The 21544-nt window shown below is 43.7% G+C and overlaps 2 protein-coding genes across 3 annotated transcripts in view; both read left to right on the top strand.

Moving 5' to 3' along the window:
• The window catches only part of LOC111974221 (septin-2), a 32581-nt gene extending 31008 nt beyond the window's left edge, over positions 1-1573 (top strand). Inside the window, exon 10 of the mRNA XM_024001873.2 lies at positions 1156-1573. Coding sequence (XP_023857641.1) covers positions 1156-1221 — 66 coding nt within the window. The 3' untranslated portion in view covers positions 1222-1573. The remainder of the gene's footprint in view (positions 1-1155) is intronic.
• A 2637-nt stretch (positions 1574-4210) lies between these two features.
• On the top strand, positions 4211-18984 carry LOC111974589 (septin-5). Of its 2 annotated transcripts, none has more exons than XM_024002430.2 (11): positions 4211-4360; positions 4523-4536; positions 14312-14398; positions 14513-14636; positions 15435-15569; positions 15829-15946; positions 16136-16237; positions 16351-16447; positions 16775-16910; positions 17597-17699; positions 17802-18984. In XM_024002430.2, exons 3-11 carry the CDS (start codon positions 14323-14325, stop codon positions 17865-17867), a joined length of 957 nt encoding a protein of 318 aa, XP_023858198.1. In that variant the 5' UTR covers positions 4211-4360; positions 4523-4536; positions 14312-14322; the 3' UTR covers positions 17868-18984. The 2 variants fall into 2 exon arrangements, with proteins under 2 accessions (XP_023858198.1, XP_023858195.1); XM_024002427.2 differs by lacking the exons at positions 4211-4360; positions 4523-4536 and adding exons at positions 12239-12548; positions 13564-13654.
• The last annotated feature ends 2560 nt before the right edge of the window (positions 18985-21544 follow it).

Here is a 21544-nt window from a genome sequence, read left to right as displayed (position 1 = left end):
TGCACAAAGTAGATGTCCTAACCGCCTTGCCAAAACTATAGTTTGTTAACAAGAAATTAGTGGAGTGGTTGAAAAACGAGTTTTAATGACTCCAACCTAAGTGTATGTAAACTTATGCTTCAACTGTATATGTAGCCTGGCAAAGGTAAACCCAGCACAGGACACAAACTAATTTGGGGTTGTTTATTCTGTCGAATTGTAAGTTTAAAATAGGATAATGTAYGAGACAAATCACCGCAAGGGGGGGAAGTCACCATAAAGTAAAGTTCAGTCTAAATCACAATCAAGTGAAATACATCTGTTAGTAAAGTGCATAAAAACAATCTGAATACAATAAGTACAAAGTACAATGCATAAACGGTAGTGGCTCTGCTTTAAAAACAATGTCCACATGATACCCTAACCCCACATGGAACAGTAGATTCTCATCTCACCCATACAGCACCTTCAAATAATGTTATCAACTCCACAACGTGGTTCTGAGAGCACTGGTATTCAGCTAGCAAGAAGCTACACTATGTGTTCAAGGTTTATGTTCAATAACTGATGTTAAGAAAGAGGTTTTCAGTCAAACAGAAAAATATTCTTTAGAGATTGGCACATTGTTTGCTGAATTCTGAAGACCCTTAAWGTCTTTGCACTTGTAGTGGTGTAGTTTTTAACACTAGTACCAAATTGGGGATGTAACCCTATAAGCAGAGTCACAGACCCACATTCCTGTAGAAAAGCAGCTTGGGATACCAGATCAGTTTAGCAACGTGTTACGTTTGATCGCATTCCTTCAGTTTGCAACACACAGAGTTCTATAGAGTACAAACCTGGTTTGATGTAGATTTAAATATTAAAGTAAATCTATTATTCAGTCACACGCCCCTACKCAACTGTGAAAATTAGTTGGAGTCCATTTTACCCCGATTGAGTGAAGTCAAATGGTCCACTTGAAGTCCTATCCACGACCACGAGATGGATATATTTTCTATTGTGTAAAAAAAATATTTTACATTAAGGCTCTCAAAAAGTTAGGTGGCTCATTGTATTATCTTTTTACAATGGATACAATTTGTCGTGTTTGGAATGGCTGATAGCCTCTGGTATTTGTTTTACTCAACTATCTCTTTCCCTCTTTCTGTCTGTTTCCTTCTCTTCTCTCTGTAGCTGAGGCGTATGCAGCAGATGATTTCCCAGATGCAGGCGCAGATGAAGATGAAGGGAGACGAGTGAAAATAGAGGGATCGAAAGAGGGAGTGGGGTAAGAGATGAGAGGAGCCCCACACCCCTCAACCCCCTGTGTGTCTGCATCTCCATCATGGACGTACTGCTGGACACACACATCACTCCCTATCTCTCAGAGTGCCAGTCAATCAATCAAGCAATCAACCACCCAATTGGATGTTCCCCTCTCTAACATAATTGTAATTATAAAATCTTCAATTTGGCCTCTATTTCACCATGGTACTGAGATCCACTGATCTGCAAGTCTCAGTATTGTTTTGGGAACTGTTAATCACGTTGTAACACGTTTCATACTAAGGTATGTTTGTCTGGAGTGTTATCCTTTATTGTGTAATGTTATGATATGGGTTATGATATAATGTTAAGGCATACTGTAAAGACAGAAATTCCATGTTCTCCCAATAGGTGACTAAAGATGATGTCCATGTGTTTTCATCCACACTAGTATTCTGTCTCATGTACAATGTAGATCTTGCATTGCTAACAGTACTAATATCTCATTGGTTAGACAACAATAAGACTTCGGTGTTTACAGGATGTTTGGGGAATGTTTTGAATATCTTAAAGTGGCTATCAGCAGTTGAAACAATAGCAAAGCTTTCACCCCACTGTTGTTACGGTTAAAAGCTGGGGGGAAGGACTGGAGAAATGTAACCACTCAAATTCAAAGACATAGCTATGGATGCAAGGACTGACCATCCATTATATCAAAATGATAGTTTAAACCATGTTTTTAGGCTATACAGTGTTTGTTTACATTTACTTTGTTTACAGACATTGGAGTCAAAAATGTTCTATTTTGGTTTCTGTTTGGGTATGACAGTTGTGCTTTGCTCATGAGGCTTTTATAAGTTATATTCTTCAAGAATCAATAGGTACATATCATTAATTTATAAATCCCAAAATGGCGGTAGCAACTGCTGATTGCCCCTTTAAGGGAAGGTTTGTTGAGAGCTSGATGTTGTGTTTTTACCATTTGCAACCTGTCTTTGCCTTCACATTTGGAGCACAGCTGAGGACTCAGTCCAAGCTGTAGGTGTAGTAATAATAGTGTCCCTCAGGTGGCGCTGTAGTCTATGTTCAACAGCACAACACATGGAAAATAACTATAAGGGTAATAATATATAAGGGTAATACAGGCTTGTGTGGAAGTATCTCACAGTCTCACTTTTTATTTTAAACTTTATATCACATTTGGTCTATATTATGAAAGATTTATGTAACTTAACTTTGTCTGTGCCTCTGTTGTATTGGATGGAGACCAGTGGAGGCTGGTGGGAGGAACTATAGGGGGYCGGGCTCATTGTAATGGCTGGAATGGAGGAATGGAATAAATGGAACGAAGTCCAATGTGGTTTCCATATGTTTGATGTGTTTTATAATGTTCCATTTATTCCATTCCAGCCATTACAATAAGCCCATCCTCCTATAGCTCCTCCCACCAGCCTCCACTGATGGAGACGGTTTGCCTTGGTCTCTGGGTCAGTCTCCTCAGACGAGGTTTTACTGAGCTGAATTCCTCACCATGTAATCTTATAACTCAAGTATCAACAGCAGAAGGCTGTTGGTTGTGTCGTCATTATACAGGGAATATTTGCCCTCGTGTTTGAGGAATGCTCTGAAATGACTTGATAGCTAAAATATGTATGTATCATGTGGGTGGACGTACTGTCTAGAATAAATGTTGGTGCATTCAAGATGCAACTGATGAAATGCTTGTGAAGTGATCATGTTAATTCAAGTGTTTTCAAACCATGCACAACCGTGTGTRGGTTAATATACTTTTTTTTATCGCTTAAGACTTGCACTACAAAACCTTACATCACCCTTTGTCTTTAATAMCTACATTACATTATGAGCAGTTTTACTGTAGATATCTGTGTTTTTGTTTATTTGGTCATGTTCTTTTGGGTTTTCCTAAAGGGGGTCTTCATTTTATCACAATGATTTACTGTYTGCACAGACACACTGACATCTTCTGATATTGGCTAGCTCCATGGAACTTACAGTATTGAACACAATTCCATTTTCTGAATTCCTAACTATATTCTGATTCACCAGCCCACTCTAGGCTGCTGACTGTTATACAGTGAACACACTAACGCCTCTCTGTGTTCAGCAATGTGTCATTCGTGTTTAAGAGTGCTATCGTCAGTCAGTGTGTCATTGTCTATGTAACTTGTCTCTTTCTGCCTAGTTGATCAACAGATTTGTATCTTTGAACCCTGGAGGCATTAACCCAGRGTTTCCCAAACTTGGTCCTGGGGACCCCAAGGGGTGCATATTTAGTTGTTTTCCCTAGCACTACKCAGCTGATTCAAATAATCAACTCATCAAGCTTTAATTATTTGAATCAGCTGTGTAGTGCTAGGGCAAAAACCAAAATGTGTACTCCTTAAGGTCCCTAGGACTTAATTAGGGAAACACTGTAATTAACTTAACTGTGCTTGAAACATTTTTTTTTGTAGTGTCTCAACTTTTGTACTCCATTTTCAGAAATACAGTTTCCATAGAAACACACTTGTTGTCAGAGTGCTTTGTTTACAGGTCATAGGTATGATGATGTGCATTTGAGTGGCCATGTAGAAAAACAAAGGCAATGGGATTGAATGGAAACCGAGGTTTCTAGTTGTCAGGCCTTCTAGACKTCTATCAAATTGAAAACACTAGATAAGAAGCTGCTGTGGAGGTTGGTGTAGCAGTGTTGCTAAATGGTGAAAAGCTGATAATATCACAGAATGATGCATGGATAGGAAGCATGCCACAGTCTTATTCCCTTACACTTGGTGCACGTCTAGATGTTGAACAATTAAGATTTCAAACATATGAGTGAGAAGTTTGAACAGCATTAATTATGGAAGCTGCATACAATATTGATGATATGGACAGTAAGATCCTAGGAAACCTCTCCATCCACGATTGGGTACCACATAGAGGAGGGCGGGGTTCTGCACGATATTGCAACACCCTCTCCCACAACCTGTCTGGCTGCTGTGGTAGCGCGGAGAAGGAACGGACGCCTGCGTTTACCGAGTAGTCCGTCCGTTCTGAAGCGACACGGAGGGGAGGAGAGCGGRGAAAATGACGACCAACATCAGATACAAGAGCCGTATCCCGATCAAATCGGGTAAGCATAAGGATAATAATTACGATTATGCATAAAGGCAATTATAACGCGGTCTATTTCAATGATTGTCTTTCTCTGTCGGTCTCTCTCGCCTTCWAAATTCTCTATGGGCGTCGTTCTGCATCTCTCCACCTGTGTTTCATCCCCCACAATGACCAACAGACGAGACAATTGAGGTAAGGAAACGTTTATTCCTATTTCTATAAAAAAATATACATGTACAAAATTGTTATCTGTGCTCAAGGCTTTTGATGTAGGTCTAGGCTGTTAGGCGATACATAGAATCATATTTCATATCAAGCGTGGTAGSCTAGACACTCAGTTTTTTCCCAAATTCGCTTCGTATGGCGTCATATAGCCTATGTAGCAGGCCTTGGCCTAGCAAACGTGAGCGGCATCATCATTCCGATGCCCTAAAGATTACTGTTGTTGTCTTGCCACCGCAATACAGGGTAGAGTGAGCATCACACAGCCAGAAGGATAAGATGTAATTTATGCATACAGACAGACACAAGATGCATACGCAGCGAGTGGTACCCAAGGGCTCGCCTCTCATCCTCGGGCATCCATACATCATTCTAGGCAAGCCACTTGTTGTGGGTGTGACAGTGACCCGCTCCCTATAGTTACTGGAAAGCCTATTGGTCTAGTCAGTGAAATAACCAGCTGTTAATTATCACAGACTTTAGATCAATCTCTCTCTGCATCCTCAGTACATCACAGCTCTATATCCCCTCATTGTTTTCCCTCTGTAATCCTGGGGTTGCTTGCAATGCCATGGTTGTGGGTTTGAGTCCCACGTGGACCAGAATGAAGAAAATGTATGCACATGCACTTACTGCACGTAAGTCTCTCTGGATAAGAGCGTCTGCTAAATGACTAAAATGTAAATCTATTGGTCAGATGAGCTCCATTTGATAGATTCCCTTGAGTGAGCCCTGTGTGTGTCCATACGTAGCTCAGGTGGAGCTTGGTGGGAGACCAGCAGCACACTGAGTCTCAGGTGTATCGATCTCCTCTCTCTTTGCTCTGGGGATGATGATGACAGAAGCTTTAGATGCTGTTCTGTTCGTAGGTTGTTACTGGAACCTTGTGTAGCTACATTGTGAGTAGGCAGCAATGGTAACTAAAGGCATKATTTTAGCAGAAGTCTATCTCAGTCAAAGCTAATTGCAAAACATTGTACGGCTTCTATATCCTGGCCTTGTTGACAGTATAGTGTTACGGTCATTCAGAGGCTATGGCTCCTGTAGGTCCACTGGTCCTTGRTGATCTATCTGGTGTTCACACATACTGCAAGCAAACATAATTCTTATTGTTTGAGCTGTAAGCTGGGTTTGCTGCAGATAGATTTTCAGTAAGCCTGTGAAATCACATGGGCAGCATTGCGGAATGAACCTCGCTCGAAGACCTTGACCTTGATTACTACATTGCAGTTAATACAGTAGCAATAGCCTGTGTGTGGATTTGGAAATGTTCAGCGTGGCCGTGTCCCCCAAGGAATTTCTTCAATTGTTTTTCCCTGTAAGGACTGTTATTTTTTTTTTATATTGCTGAGATTTTATCATACTGTTTGTGCTATGCAAAACTGTGTTGGAGATATTCAAGTAGCATGTCTGTTGCCACAGCACACCCACACACTCTGCGTGACCTGGCCGGGTGCTTAGGGGGAGTGGTTTCTTGGATAGTGAGAGGGACTAACCAGTAGTAAAGTGTGTGTGTCAGTCAAAGGTCTGATAGGGGGTGCATATATTTGTCCTGTTTCACACATATACAAGTGTGTAGTATGAAATGGAAATGTGTTTTTTGCATATCRCACTCCACCTGAGACCCTCAGAGAGTGGGGTCACTGCCAGGGTGTGTGTATGAGGGAGATGCAGAGGATAGTCTGGGTGAATCACATTCAAATCATCCCCCTTTGCCCTCCTCTTTCTTCCCTCCTCCTCTTTCCTCCTGCTATGATAATTATTGTGGCTTGGAAGCATCTTTCTCTTATGCTTCACCAAACTGGGCCTGCCAATCAGTCTGGTGTGCTGGTACGTTGCCAGGCAACAGTTAAAAAAATAATAATATGATTTTCATCACTCTCAGACGCTGGGAGAGGAACCTATCTGCAATTTCTCAGGAGGATTGACGRGTTTAGGCTTAGATTTAACGACACCCAGTTATCACAGATCTACGATGCTGTAGAATCTATAGTTCTCCTTGGCACCCGTATACTCACATGGCATGGTTTCCCAGGTCTAAATCAGGCGTGAGGAAAGATGTACTCATTAACTTAGCTACCTATGAACACACACGCCTCACAGTTTCTGATCGGAAAGATAGTGTAGGATAGTATTCACACAATGTATTTATCAGCCGAGGCCATCCAACTCCTATTCATGGTTGTCATGGGAATTCCAAGCCTATTTTGATTCATTACCATGGTCCTACTGGCACTGTACAGCATTCCAAATGTATTTTCCTACCACACCCTCCACTAGATTCACATTTACTTGCTTATAGCTTTTAATAGAAAAGGCCCCTATCTGTMTATGGTTGTTTACAGTAAATTGCCTGACCTGGTAGCTCAACTTTCAACTCTCCTGAGGGATTTCTGTGTGTTTGTCTTTGTTCTTTATCTGAACTGAAATGTTTCTGCTCTCTGGCACCTGATGTCATTGTCACGCTGAAAACATGTATGCAATGCCAATGATCCAGTAGAGTGAGTGTGTGAGAGTAAGAGAGGGAGTTCACAACCACKCACGTGAATAACAAGTTTATCTCTAACCCCAGGTCTCCCTCTCTCCCTGTACAGCTTGCCATGTCTCAGCCTTTGGGTAGGCTGTTGAAAATAACCCATGCCTGACCCAGATAGAAGGATTCCAAACCCATTTTCAAGAATGAAGAGTTTGMGTGACCTTGATAACTTGGAGATTAGATGATGTTAGGGGGGGAGGAATCAGAGATTTGGGAGCTAAGATCTAATGAAAATGACGAGGAGAATTAGAGGACTACCTTTACCTCCTACTGTGGGAAGAAAAGCTCCCTTGAGGAATTTTGAAAGATGCTTAACTGACAACTGTAAGATGAATGAAAGCCATATAATGGACCATTAGGAAGCGGAACCTTCTTACTATGGTGATGCAAATTGAGCCGATAAACGCTAAACACAGATTCTGCATCGTTTAGAGGACATTACCAAACATTATCTGATAATGAAATAATAAAATGTGTTGTCATTATGGCATGCCCAGTTAAACCTGTCCTTGGCAAACACTATAAAGGCCATCAGTATGTGAACACTTGTTTTCTTCCACTCATCTGCAGGAAAGTCTAGTTCCCAGTACCTGTGACGCAATACCTCTACTTTCCACTGTATTGTATCCTGGGGGACTCCCTGGTGACCAGCCCCTTGCTGCTGAATGGGCAGATGCTAATGCTAGGATACGCTGGTCAAGTGTCCCTCTATTCCCCCAGTTTTAAACCCCTGTCCCATTCCCGCCTAGGCAATTCATGTAGATCTGAAAGGATCATACAGTGCATTCGGAAAGTATTCAGACCCCTTGACTTTATCCACATTCTGTTACCTTACAGCCTTACTCTAAAATGTATTAAATTACATTTTTTCATCATCAATCTATACACAATACCCCATAATGACAAAGKYAAAACAGGTTTTGAGATTTRMTTTTGCATATGTATAAAAAAACAAAGTATTTAGTCCCWTTGCTATGAGACTCGAAATTGAGCTCAGMTGCATCCTGTTTCCYTTGTTCATCCTTGAGATGTTTCTACAACTTGATTGGAGTTCCCCTATGGTAAATTCAATTGATTGGACATGATTTGGAAAGGCACACACCTGTCTATATAAGGTTCCACAGTTGGCAGTGCACGTCAGATCAAAAACCAAGCCATGAGGTAAAAGGAATTGTCCGTAGAGCGCCGAGACATGATTGTGTCGAGGCACAGTTCTGGGGAAGGGTACCAAAAAAAAAGGCTACAGCATTGAAGTTCCCCAAGAACAGTGGCCTCTGTCATTCTTAAATGGAAGAAGTTTGGAACCCCCAAGATTCTTCCTAGAGCTGGCCGCCCGGCCAAACTGAGCAATTGGGGGAGAAGCGCCTTGGTCAGGGAGATTACCAAGAACCCGATGGTCACTCTGGCAGAGCTCCGGAGTTCCTCTGTGGGACAACCATCCAGAAGGACAACCATCTCTGCAGCATTCAGGGCTTTATGGTAGTGGCCAGACGGAAGCTACTCCTCAGTAAAAGGCACATGACAGCCTGCTTGGAGTTTGCCAAAAGGCACCTAATGGACTCTCAGACCATGAGAAAAAAGATTATCTGGTCTGATTGAACTCTTTGGCCTGAATGCCAAGCATCACGTCTGGAGGAAATCATGCTGTGGGGATGTTTTTCAGCGGCAGGMACTGGGAGACTAGTCAGGATCYAGGGAAAGATGAACGTAGCAAAGTACAGAGAGATCCTTGAAAATAACCTGCTTCAGAGCGCTCAGGACCTCCAGACTGGGGTGAAGGTTCACCTTCCAACAGGACAGCGACCCTAAGCACACAGCCAAGACAATGCAGGAGTGGCTTCGGGACAAGTCTCMGAATGTCCTTGAGTGGCCCAGCCAGAGCCCGGACTTGAACCCAATCGAACATCTCTGGAGAGACCTGAAAATAGKTGTGCAGTGATGCTCCCCATCCAACCTGACAGAGCTTGAGAGGATCTGCGGAGAAGAATGGGAGAAACTTCCCAAAAATAGGTGTGCCAAACTTGTGTCATACCTAAGAAGACTCGAGGCTGTAATCGCTGCCAAAGGTGCTTCAACAAAGTATTGAGTATAGGGTCTGAATACTTATGTAAATGTGATATTTTTTATATATTTTTTTACACATTTGCAAAACTTTTTAAACATGTTTTTGCTTTGTCATTATGGGGTATTGTGTGTAAATTATGGAGGYGGGGGACAATTGAATCCATTTTAGAATAAGGCTGTAACTTAACAATGTGGAAAAGTCAAGAGGTCTGAATACTTTCCGAATGTATGTGGTGGCTAACAGTTCCACCTTGTGATCTGATGGGTCTTTAGAGATCTACTGAAGTGCTTACAAGGATGGGCTACGGGTCAATTTGGAGCTAGGCTGTGGAAGAGCCTATTGTTTTGCTGAATGGACAGACGCTAACGCTAGGCTACGCTATGCTAGCCAAGTGTCCTTTAGAAGGCCTATTGTTGCCAGGCCAATTACACGCTGTTAGATTAGCATGCTGAAGAGCCTAGCACCCAGAGACTCACGTCTCCAAGGAGAACAAACACTACGGATGGGGGGATGGGGGTCCAAAGAGCCTCTTTCTCTCACACTCATTCTCATCTTCAGTCTCTCAATCTTTCAAATTCCACCGTCGTTCCCTCTCTTTCCCCCTTCACCCTCTTTCTCTACCTCCCTCCATTCCGCTCTCTTTCCCCCTTTCTCTTRATCTCCTTCCCTTTCTCTGTACGCATCTTTGGTCTAACACCCTGCCACCGTTTTGTTTCTGCTTTCGGACTTAATTGTGTGTAAAGGCATGGTTGGACAGGACTGAGATGTCTTCAGGAAAGGTCACCTCTCTTTATAGCTACATCACAGAATGTATCCTCTCCACATCTCCTGTCTCTGGAGGGTGTGTGTGTGTGTGTGTGGCTTGAGTCTCTATGTATTTGCATACTTGTCCACAGTAATAGGTGTGTAGTTTACTGCTGTGACCTTTTTCAGAAGAGCTTCCTGAAAGACCACAACAGTCAACAAGTAGACCAGTGCATCTAACTGTGTGGCTGACGGATCTCTGGATCCATGCCTATGGATCCAGCAGGAAGGCTGTGTGTCTCTCTCTAAAGGGAAGGAAGTCACTGAGCATTCAGACTGTATATATTTGACTTCTAGTTTCGGTCAGCTGTATGTGTGTGTGTCACTCTATCATCAGGAGGACTGGGCTTGGCCTCGGATGACTGTCAATTTTTAATCCCCAGCACCTCACATTGTGGAGTGTTTTGACTGGCTAGCCCCTAATAACACACAGGCAGAGGCCAAGGTATCTGTGGTTGTGTCCCAATGGGCCCTGGTCAAGTAGTGCTCTATAAATGGAATAGGGTGCCGTTTGGGAAGCATACAGTGTCAGTCACAGCAGACAGACAGGTTACTGGTTTCTCCTATCATATTTCATCCAGAGGTCAGGACAGACAGACACAGGAAGTAATGGATGGGCTGGAGATGGTTATTACTGCCTGACTGTGTCCCTGAAAAGTGGCGTCCACATGGCCTCCCTTAAACACTGTCCATAGGATGTGCTTTATTAAACTGATGATGTCAGCTGTGTGCATGTTTACGTGTGTGCACGTGCATCAGGTTGTGTGGGTGTGTGTGAAGTTGAGAGAGAGAGCTCAAGGTGCAGTGACCTACTAGAGGCCAAAGGGACAGCTGGCCAGTGAGAGAGAAAGAGGGAGGGGCCTGAAGAGGTATATTGTGATGTCACTCTAGGACCTCTGTTCTATTCAGAGGAATCCCCCCTTTTTTGTTTCACTCTCAAGAGTAAAGTTTTCCTTCAATTGCTGGTATCTGATGTGTGTTCCTATCTCTTCCTAAAAACAGTAGCCTGGCTATATAGCACAGAACATTTCTGCTGCCAATGCCTTCATTGTGTACCACCTGTTCTGTTAAGCTGGGCTCCCATGTGGCGCAGCGGTCTAAGGCACTGCATCTCAGTGCAAGAGACATCACTATAGTCCCTGGTTCAAATCCAGGCTGTATCACATCCGGCTGTGATTGGGAGTCCCATAGGGTGGTGCACAATTGGCCCAGTGTCGTCTGGGTTTGGCTGGGGTAGGTTGTCATTGTAAATAAGAATTTGTTCTTAACTGACTTGCCTAGTTAAATAAAAGTTAACAATTAAAAAAWAAAWAAAAGCRCTGTCTCCCTCATGTGAAYTAGCTTGGTATTACAGCTTCTGGAGACGTCCCATGAAGAAAAGTCCTTGGGATCCACAGTGTGTTCAGGCTTTTGTTCCAACCCTGCACTAATACATCTGATACAGCTATTCAAGAGCTTGATTAGTAGCTACACGAACATACCATAGATAGAATGTCGTCTGTAGATGTGCCCATTCTGTCTGGGGTATCATAGCTTTCTGAGCTCGTTGTCCTGAAACCTGTGTCCCGTCCTGAACCCACCACTGAACGCACACACACCATYGGCCAACATCTGGCAACAATTGTCCACCACGCCCTGTCTTGTTTCACAGTGTGTGGAGTAGTTGGGCCTCTGGTACCACTCTGGTACCACTACACACATTTCTAATGAGAGAACGGCTCCTTTCATTCTTTTAGTGTAATTTCCACAGCCATGACTTGTTGTTGTATGGCTGATGTGCAGTCTAGACGTTGGCTATGTTCTTCATTTAATCATTCATCTCTGGCTAGTGTTATCCCAGGGGTGGGTTGAGTCCCTACTAGCTTCACAAAGCTCTGTGTGACAGGTTACTGACTCGTACAAGTCCACACTTGAACCACACAAAGGGTTTYTATCTCTGTTAAAGGACACTGTGTTCTTTGACAAATGATCACTATTATGGTCAGATATGGGCTAGATAGTTTAGCCCTCCTGTCTGTCTCTCGCGCTCTCTCGCTCTGGGCTGCTATAGGTCGTTACTGTAGCAGTCAGTGCTTTATTTATCTAACGGTCGAAAAGGGGGAGGGACAACAGGGGGAATGAATGAGTGTCTTTTATTCCTTCACTTCCCCCCATCCCTCGCTTCCTCCCCTTAACTGCTACCTCTTACTACCTTTCTCTCCTCCCATTTTATTTCCTCCTSTCKYCCCCCCCCCCCCCCTTATTAGCTCTCTCTCCTCTCAGTATTCCTCCCTACCTGTCTGAACAGGYAGCAGTGGGGCAGAGGAGAAAGGGTGGAAATAAAGGGAGATGAGGAGAGAAGGAGTAGGAACAAAGGACAAAACAGGAAAGACGAGTGTGGACGAACGGAGGGTTACAGAGGAGTAGAGGGTGCATAAGAGAAGCTTTCTGGCTGCGTGTGAAGAGGTTGCTCTGTTTTTGTCCTCCGTTGGAAAACATTTTCCCTATTGGTGTTGGCTTGGTATGGATGCTATCATGCTGCAGGAGAAATTGGTGGAACGCTTGCTTTGCCCTCGAGTCAGAACCTCCAGGCAGAAGGTAAAAAAATCTGGAACAGGCGAGAGAGGGGATAGAGGGACACAGAGGAGAGGAAAGAGAAGGGAGAGGGGGGTCAATGGCTCACACACTCACGTCAGCTAACTCATAAAAACACCTTTCTGTCTCTCTAACATGTCATGTTAGTATGGAGGTGGATAGGACATACTGTTGTCTTATGTCATGTCCTGATGGGTTCATGACAGATTTATGGATAGTTTGTTTGTTCTGTCTGTGGGATTTGTGTTCCCACACACACCCTAGAAGTAAACCAGAAGTTTGTATGATTCCTCATAGGTTATGAATCCAGCGCTGTAGATTTCCGTGTTCTCTGTGTGTGACTTAAGCCCTGGCTTTATTCCATGTGTATGTGTGTGTGTGTGTGTGTGTGTGTGTGTGTGTGTGTGTGGTTAGTTAAGCCGTGCCCCAGGGGCTGTCGGAAATGCATATGACAGGTTATGACAACTTATAATAGACCCTGACTGAGTATTTCTTTGGCATGTGTGTTTGTTTTGGGTTTAAAAAGGACCATTCAGGCCTGGTCAATACAGCCTCTGTCAGCCTCTGTTGGCTGCCAGACTCTGGCCTTGGTAGACTGGCAAGGCTATGTGTGTGTGTGTGTGTGGAGTCTTCAGTTCTGTAGGGTCTGAGTAAGGAGCAGCTTTGGATGATGTGTGAATGGTGTCAGAAGGGGATGGGGAGAGCTGCCAGATAGACAGCTGTGCACGCCATTGTGTAGTGGAAAAGTCATAGATCGGTCATACTTTTCTCTCACTGTGTGTGGAAAAAGCACAGCGCCAGGTCTTAGAGATTTCAAAATGGAATGTTATGAATGCATTTCCCCCCTTTCCTCCCTCCTATTGTCAATGGGTTTTTCCAAACTGTAATTGTAGCATGGTGGGTGGAGTTTGAATTTCAACTGTATTTTAATTTCAATGGTAGTTTTGTGCTCATTCATTCAGCTCTTGGGAATGTTGCTTTGAATTGATCTCTCTCGCTCTCTCTCTTGCTCTCTTAGGAGAAGCAGTATGTGGGTTTTGCTACCCTCCCTAACCAGGTGCACAGGAAGTCAGTGAAAAAGGGATTTGACTTCACCCTCATGGTTGCCGGTTAGTGAAAGTATTGATTGTAGCCTTCTTAAAAAAGTCAAACGACCCAGTGCTATTAAGTACTTAGTGTGTGTTCATGAATGTTCACTCCGGCCTCCCGAGTGGCACAGTGGTCTAAGGCACTGCATTGCAGTTGCTAGCTGTGCCACTAGAGATTCTGGGTTATTAGAGTCCAGGCTCMGTCGCAGCTGGCCCTGACCGGGAGACCAATGGGMCTGCGCACAATTGTCCCAGCGTCGTCRGGGTTAGGGGAGGTTTGGCCGGCAGGGATGTTCTTGTCCCATCGCGCACTAGCGACTCCTGTGGCGGGCCGGGCGCAGTGCACGCTGACACTGTCGCCAGGTGTACAGTGTTTCCCCCGACACATTGGTGCGGCTGGCTTCAGGGTTAAGTGGGCATTGTGTCAAGAAGCAGTGCGGCTTGGTTGGGTTGTGTTTCGGAGGATGCATGGCTCTCGACCTTCGCCTCTCCCGAGTCCGTACGGGAGTTGCAGCGATGAGAGAAGACTGTAACTAGCAATTGGATACKACGAAATTGGGGAGAAAAAGGGGTAAAAATACATTTAAAATGTTCACTCCATGTTAGTGTTGGCTGTGTGTGTGTGTTGCTGACTGTTAAAAACATGTTGTATAATGCTGTATGTATGTCATGTTACAGGAGAGTCTGGTATGGGTAAATCTACTCTGGTCAACAGCCTGTTCCTCACAGACTTGTACAAGGACAGGAAACTTCTCAATGCTGAGGGTGAGAAACACACACACACACACACCTTCCAATGTCTACAGCTAAATAAAATGCCATCTCATCAGAGGTGATCTTCCCTCCCACCATCCCTACCTCTCGCCTTCCCTTTCTCAGAGCGTATCAACCAGACAGTAGAGATCATTAAGCACACAGTGGACATTGAGGAGAAAGGAGTGAAGCTGAAGCTGACCATTGTAGACACACCGGGCTTTGGAGACGCTGTCAACAACAATGAATGGTGAGACTTCTCTAGTCCTCAGCTAATCCTGGCCTAGCCCTGCCCTGATCCTACAGACTCTTTAACATTTTACTACAGCGGGCTAAATCAGGGTCACACAGCGTGATTCTTGGAAGTCTTAAACAAATCTACTTTGAAAGAAAAGTATACACCTCACAAACATGGGTTATGGGCTTAAAAAGAAGACACCTGTACCATGTCAGATATAGAGTTGAAATCTATTACATTTTGAGTTTGCATCCCAATATTACACTTCATAAACTGTGTGGTTCGAGCCCTGAATGCTGGTTGGCTGAAAGCCATGGAATATCAGACAGTATACCACGGGTTTGACCCCTAATTATAATTTTTTTAACTGTTCTAATTACGTTGGTAACCAGTTTATAAAAGCAATAAGGCACCTGGGGGGGGGGGGTATATGGCCAGTATACCACAGCTAAGGGCCGTATCCAGGCACTCTGTGTTGCATCGTGGATAAGAACAGCCCATAGCTGTGATATTCTGGCCATATACCAAACCTCCCCGGGCCTTATTGCTTAATTATATACATCACAGAAGACTGAAATGTAACGAAACCATTTGACATAGAAACACCCGATTTTCAGCTTTACATTTGTTTTAATGAATAACATTCCAGCCATGAGGCCACTAGAGGGTGATTTGGTCATTTTGACTGCAGGAAAGYGGTACGGCTTCTGTATGGGTTAGTAGATTGACCTGAAATAGGAATGATGGCGGCAATGAATCTTGTATGTTGTTCCTGTAAGCCTTGACTGATTGTGCCGTGTGTGGGTGTAGCTGGAAGCCCATCACCGACTACATTGACCAGCAGTTTGAGCAGTACTTCAGGGACGAGAGTGGACTGAACAGGAAGAACATCCAGGACAACAGAGTCCACTGCTGCCTCTACTTCATACCGCCATTTGGACACGGGTAACACGCATACACAGACAGAGGAATGTGATGGGCTAATGATCGGTATAGCTGTGATGACTAGATCGTAATAAAACATCCTGAGTGTGATGACAGGAGGAGGATATACCTTTAGGATACTATGTAAACAGCACCAATACAACTTAACCAGCAAACACTGTTATTATTCRCCACCTTACTCATAGTCAGTGTGCGCTTTTCCTACATGGCACGCGCACACACACACACTGACCAGGTTGTCTCCTCCTATCCCTTGTAGACTGCGTCCAGTAGATGTGGAGTTTATGAAGGCTCTCCATGAGAAGGTGAACGTGGTTCCTCTCATCGCCAAGGCTGACTGTCTCACTCCCAGCGAGATCAAGAAACTCAAAGACAGGGTGAGTCCATCAGAGCAGACAYACTGCAACTGCTGAAGCAGGTCTCYCGTTATGATGGTAAGGTTGGCTGCAGGAACGTTGGGYAGTTAGTCATTTTAATTTGGTTTAGTTAAGAGCAACTCCCTCAGCTTCTGCCCTCCCCCTCCAAACAATGTCTCACCCAGTGCAATGTGGTGTGTGTGTGTGTAGGTCCGTGATGAGATTGAGAGGTTTGGCATTAAGGTGTACCAGTTCCCAGAGTGTGACTCTGATGAGGACGAGGAGTTTAAACAACTGGACAAAGAACTGAAGGTGAGACACACAGCTGGACACTGAACATCAATAAGACATCCACAAGTGGAACGAGACCACTAAACTCAACCATCCCTTGTCAATCTATCATGCCAAATCCTGTGTGTGRGTAGGAGTGCTGTCCATTTGCAGTGATTGGCAGTAACACTGTGGTTGAGGCCAGGGGCCAGAGAGTAAGAGGGAGACTTTACCCATGGGGCATTGTGGAAGGTGGGTGACAACAATGGACATAACAATATTACTCAGGGCTTTGACTCTAAGTTGCATGMTAGAAGAGCATGCTTTTCCTCACATAGTAATTTTCCCTTCAAAAATTGTCATAACTCAAACTATGAAAAACGGCCAACTATCGCTATGTCTCAACCAATGCATTATGATTAGGCTCAGTTTTCTTGCTCAGAACACGTGGTCAAGTAGAAATCCATGTCCCTAATATTACACAGTGCATCAGTTCTGGTGGATACAACAGAAGGAATGTTTTATCTTAGCAAATCATGTCAGTGTAATATGACCCAGTTTGTCTGTTTTATGTTTCAGTGGAGAACCAGTCTCACTGTGACTTTGTGAAGCTGAGGAACATATTGATCCGCTCCCACATGCATGACCTCAAAGACGTGACCTGTGACATGCACTATGAGAACTACAGAGCGCAGTGTATACAGGACATGACCAGGTGTGTGCTTGTGTGCACGGCTGTGTGTGTGTGCGTGTGTGTATATACACTGCCCTCCTACGGCCTCCTCCACGTCTCCTGATGTACTGGCCTGTCTCCTGGTAGCGCCTCCATGCTCTGGACACTACGCTGACAGACACAGCAAACCTTCTTGCCACAGCTCGCATTGATGTGCCATCCTGCATGAGCTGCACTACCTGAGCCACTTGTGTGGGTTGTAGACTCCGTCTCATGCTACCACTAGAGTGAGAGCACCGCCAGCATTCAAAAGTGACCAAAACATCAGCCAGGAAGCATAGGAACTGAGAAGTGGTCTGTGGTCACCACCTGCAGAATCACTCCTTTATTGGGGGTGTCTTGCTAATTGCCTATAATTTCCACCTTTTGTCTATTCCATTTGCACAACAGCATGTGAAATMTATTGTCAATCAGTGTTGCTTCCTAAGTGGACAGTTTGATTTCACAGAAGTGTGATTGACTTGGAGTTACATTGTGTTGTTTAAGTGTTCCCTTTATTTTTTTGAGCAGTGTATATATATATACTGTAGAGGTCAGAGAGAATGCAAAAGAAAGTATGAGTAGCTTGGTTTATTGCTGGTGTTGAGAATTWTATCTTTAGTTTTGTTAATATTGCATGCCGTTGTGTATGAGTCTGTATTCATGTTCCCTGTGTGTTTTCCCCTCAGTAAACTGACACAGGACAACCGAATGGAGAGCCCGATCCCCATGTTGCCCCTGCCCACCCCCGACGTGGAGACCGATAGACTCATCAAGATGAAAAATGAAGAGGTAATTCTGGGTAACATCACCCATACAGGCTAGTCTCCAGTTTATAGAAAGATGTCCTGCGAGAAAAGACAAAAATGGCATTACCACTCACTCTCTCTGCAGTTGGCGAGGATGCAGGAGATGCTGAATAAGATGCAGCAGCAGATCCATGATGGGAAGGACCAGTGAGCCCCTCCCCGGCAGACCCAGACTACAGCCCCATATGCTGGCCAGCCACTGATTTACATCCACAACTTCAGATGAACAAATGCAAACAATACCATACATACCAACATGTTATTTACTGATGTAATCAGCATTGTGTTGGAGGAGGGGGGGGGCGAAACAGTTGCTGTATATTCATTCATTGGTCATTTGTTTTTTTTTGTGCTTTTTTTATTTGGTCTGTCCTGCAAGGAGAAATGTGGTGTGGATTTAGTTTTTTACTGAACCTGGTGTCCATTTTGAACCCCATTTAATATTTTGAACAGTCCTCCTAGCATATGACATAATATAAACATTTTATTTAAATGACCTGTTCAATGTATCTAATTTATAAATATGCTGAATACTTTGGGGATATTCTGTCAGGTTATGAATACGCATAAGAGGTTTTGTAAATCGGCAATATTACTGATACGGTTTGAGTCTGTTGATTTTGAGTGAGTGTGTCTGTGTGATTTGAGATGTAGGACCCTCTACGAGAACCTTATTCTGCTTTGATACTGTGATAATCTGTTTTCCCTTTCAGTAGCATTTCTTGTGCTTTTGGTACAGACTTAATAATAGGCTACCTAAGAATCTAAACAAATGTAACTTATTACCTTTTTACTACTTCAACTTGTTGGGAAGACCCTTTTCGTTTTTCTTTTTTTAACAGTGTCTTGGCACTTGCAAGTCAGATTGAAAATGTCTTCAGCGCCATTTGCTTACCTTAGTGCATTGAGACCCTTTAACTTACATTGCTAATGAAAGGGTAGGTTCAGTAAGTGGTGCATGTGCGAGCATGCTGAAGTTYCTCATAACTGCTTAGAGCTTAATTTCCACTCTCATATGATGCAATGTGTTTGTTCTTAAATGCATTTTGAGCTATGCCTCAGTACCACTATGTGACGGTAAAAATAGGCCAACTTTTAAGAGCAGCTACTGTATATGCTTTTGTCCAATATAGCATATAGTGTGTGGTGTATGCTGCCCTCTGGCTGTGTTGTTCAGGATGGTGTTTGGCTTTTTATAGTGCTTGTGCTCAGAAAACATGGTGGAACTAGTGACCCGTTTATGATGATGAATAAACAGTCTGGATTCATGTGTTTCTTCGTTTATTTAGCTGTATTATTTCCTAAATAAAGTATATGGTTTCTAGTACAATCTTACGGTCACTAATATTTAGGCAAGCACGGAGCCCTAAAGCACAATACAGGGTGCCATTTGAGACATAGCCCTGAGACATCCTGTAGGCCCTATGCAGGCAGGCCTGTATGAGGGAAGTCTTTCTACTGTCATGACGTGGCCATCTTTGGGTATAGCGAGTGCCTTTGTAACAGTATTACTTTAGTCCGTCCCCTCGCCCATACCCGGGCTCGAACCAGGGACCCTCTGCACACATCAACAACAGTCGCCCACGAAGCATCGTTACCCATCGCTCCACAAAAGCCGCTGCCCTTGCAGAGCAAGGGGCAACACTACTAATAGGTTTCAGAGCAAGTGACGTAACTGATTGAAACGCTACTAGCGCGTACCCGCTAACTAGCTAGCCATTTCACATCCGTTACACTCACCCCCCTTTCAACCTCCTCCTTTTCCGCAGCACCAGTGATCCGGGTCACGGCACCAATGTAACAGTATAACTTTAGTACGTCCCTTCGCCCCGACCCGGGCTCGAACCAGGGACCCTCTGCACACATCAACAACAGTCACCCACGAAGCATCGTTACCATCGCCCCACAAAAGCCGCGGCCCTTGCAGAGCAAGGTGCAACACTACTTCTAGGTTTCAGAGCAAGTGACGTAACTGACTGAAACACTACTAGTGCGTACCCGCTAACTAGCTAGCCATTTCACATCCGTTACACTTCTCCTCTTACACCCAGGTTCTGTTATCTCTAGGTCGTACATTTCTATTGGAGACTCCTCATGGCCAGGCATTATAGTCGGAGAGACTTTCACAGTAGAACAAAGGAACTTCTTCTACATCCAGAACTTGAGAACTGAACAATATCCATGTTTTGGAGAATGTGGAAATGTTTGGTGGGAATTCAGCTACGACCGGTCCATTTTGTTCTATGATTGTGACCTCAGACCAGCCACATTACCATAACTCTGTTTATACAGGAGCCTCCGTTCTGAGGCTTGCTCTATCTATTATGTATAAAATGAATGAGTAAAGATAACTATTTGTGTAATGTGAGAGAATTGTATTTCTGTTTAAAGTTTCACTAAGTCATTGGCCCGCACCATGAGCACAGACATCGATCTGGTGTCATGGGACAGCCTTTTGCTGAATAAAAACCCACCTGGAGAAGCCACTTTAGACCATGCGTACCTCGATTACCGAGAGGGCTAAGGTTTGAGTAGAGACCATGCTACCTTCAGTATAACTAAGGTTGTAATGGTTGTTAATCTCTGAGACTATCGATACCGACAGAATAAGAGCAAATCTTCATACTAATTTCTAGTTTGCAGCTAGAATTTATGTCGACTGAATGCAAAGACCGACAACCGCCGAAACAACTATTCTATAAGAACATTTCTGAATGGGACTCTGAAGTATCCATTCTAACAATGAAAGACTTCATGGGAGAGAGAAGTTCTGATTAATTTCCAGTAGAAAGACGGACGATTCCAACAGAGATCATGACGACACACAGCGTAAATATATATATTGATTGCAATTATTCCCGAATGAGTGAACGTTCATGTGCAAAGGATTAGCATTTAAATTATTATAATTATCAACTGTGTAGTGTCTTTTGTCTTTCGCGCCCTCTCAGTCCCTTTGTCTACCAAGCGTCATACCGGTTTAGTCCACTAGGGAACCTCCCCTATCATTTCCTTGTAACCATACCTACTGTTTGTTTGTTATTCATTTCTGTGATTATTTAGTTAGTTAGTAAATAAATGATTAAGACAATTGATGTATGGATGATTATTAGCAAAGACTGGGTTCGTGCAGAAACCAACAATTTGCGACGTTTGGAATGAGACTAGCGTGAGGTAAAGAATAATTAATTAAAAGACTAATTGATCAGATATAAAAATATCTGAAGAGTTATTTTAGGAAAATTATAACTTTGTAATCTGAAGATGTTCCTTGGTGCCCCGACTTCCTAGTTAATTACAATTACATGATTAGTTTAATCGCGTAATAATAATTACAAGAATTGATTTGATAAAAAGTCTTCATTTAATGATGCCAAAGACACGAAACTACCGTAGCTGAATAAAGTACTGGTCACAATTTATCTCTGACTCACTACCTCTGCCACATCAATCTACACTACTCAACTGACTGTATGGAGCTGAATGATGGGAAGGGCTTGCTGCAGCTATAGTATAGTTACTTGGGAGTGGTGAACCTACGAGCCGTTGTAGGGACAGTTTACCCTGGGTTGTACCAGAGAAAAGGAAGTATTAACTGTATACATAATCTCCCTGAAACTTACATCTGGCCTCCCAGACAGGAGCCTCTGTGGGCAGTAATAAGGAATAAAATGCTGCTGGCATGAAATAGATATGTCCTTCCTGTGTCCCATCAGAAGAGCGTGTGTGCGTACATGTGAGTGTCAGGGTGCTTTATCAGTGCAAGCCAGCTGTGACTTCATACACTCTCATGCCTCTGAGTGACTAGTAGCACAGTCTCACCACCAC

The sequence above is a fragment of the Salvelinus sp. IW2-2015 genome, linkage group LG15 (genome assembly GCF_002910315.2).
Source record: "Salvelinus sp. IW2-2015 linkage group LG15, ASM291031v2, whole genome shotgun sequence".
NCBI classification, from domain to species: Eukaryota; Metazoa; Chordata; class Actinopteri; order Salmoniformes; family Salmonidae; genus Salvelinus; species Salvelinus sp. IW2-2015.
Note: the sequence above shows the minus strand (reverse complement) of the source record. Positions and strands in the feature narration are given on the sequence as shown.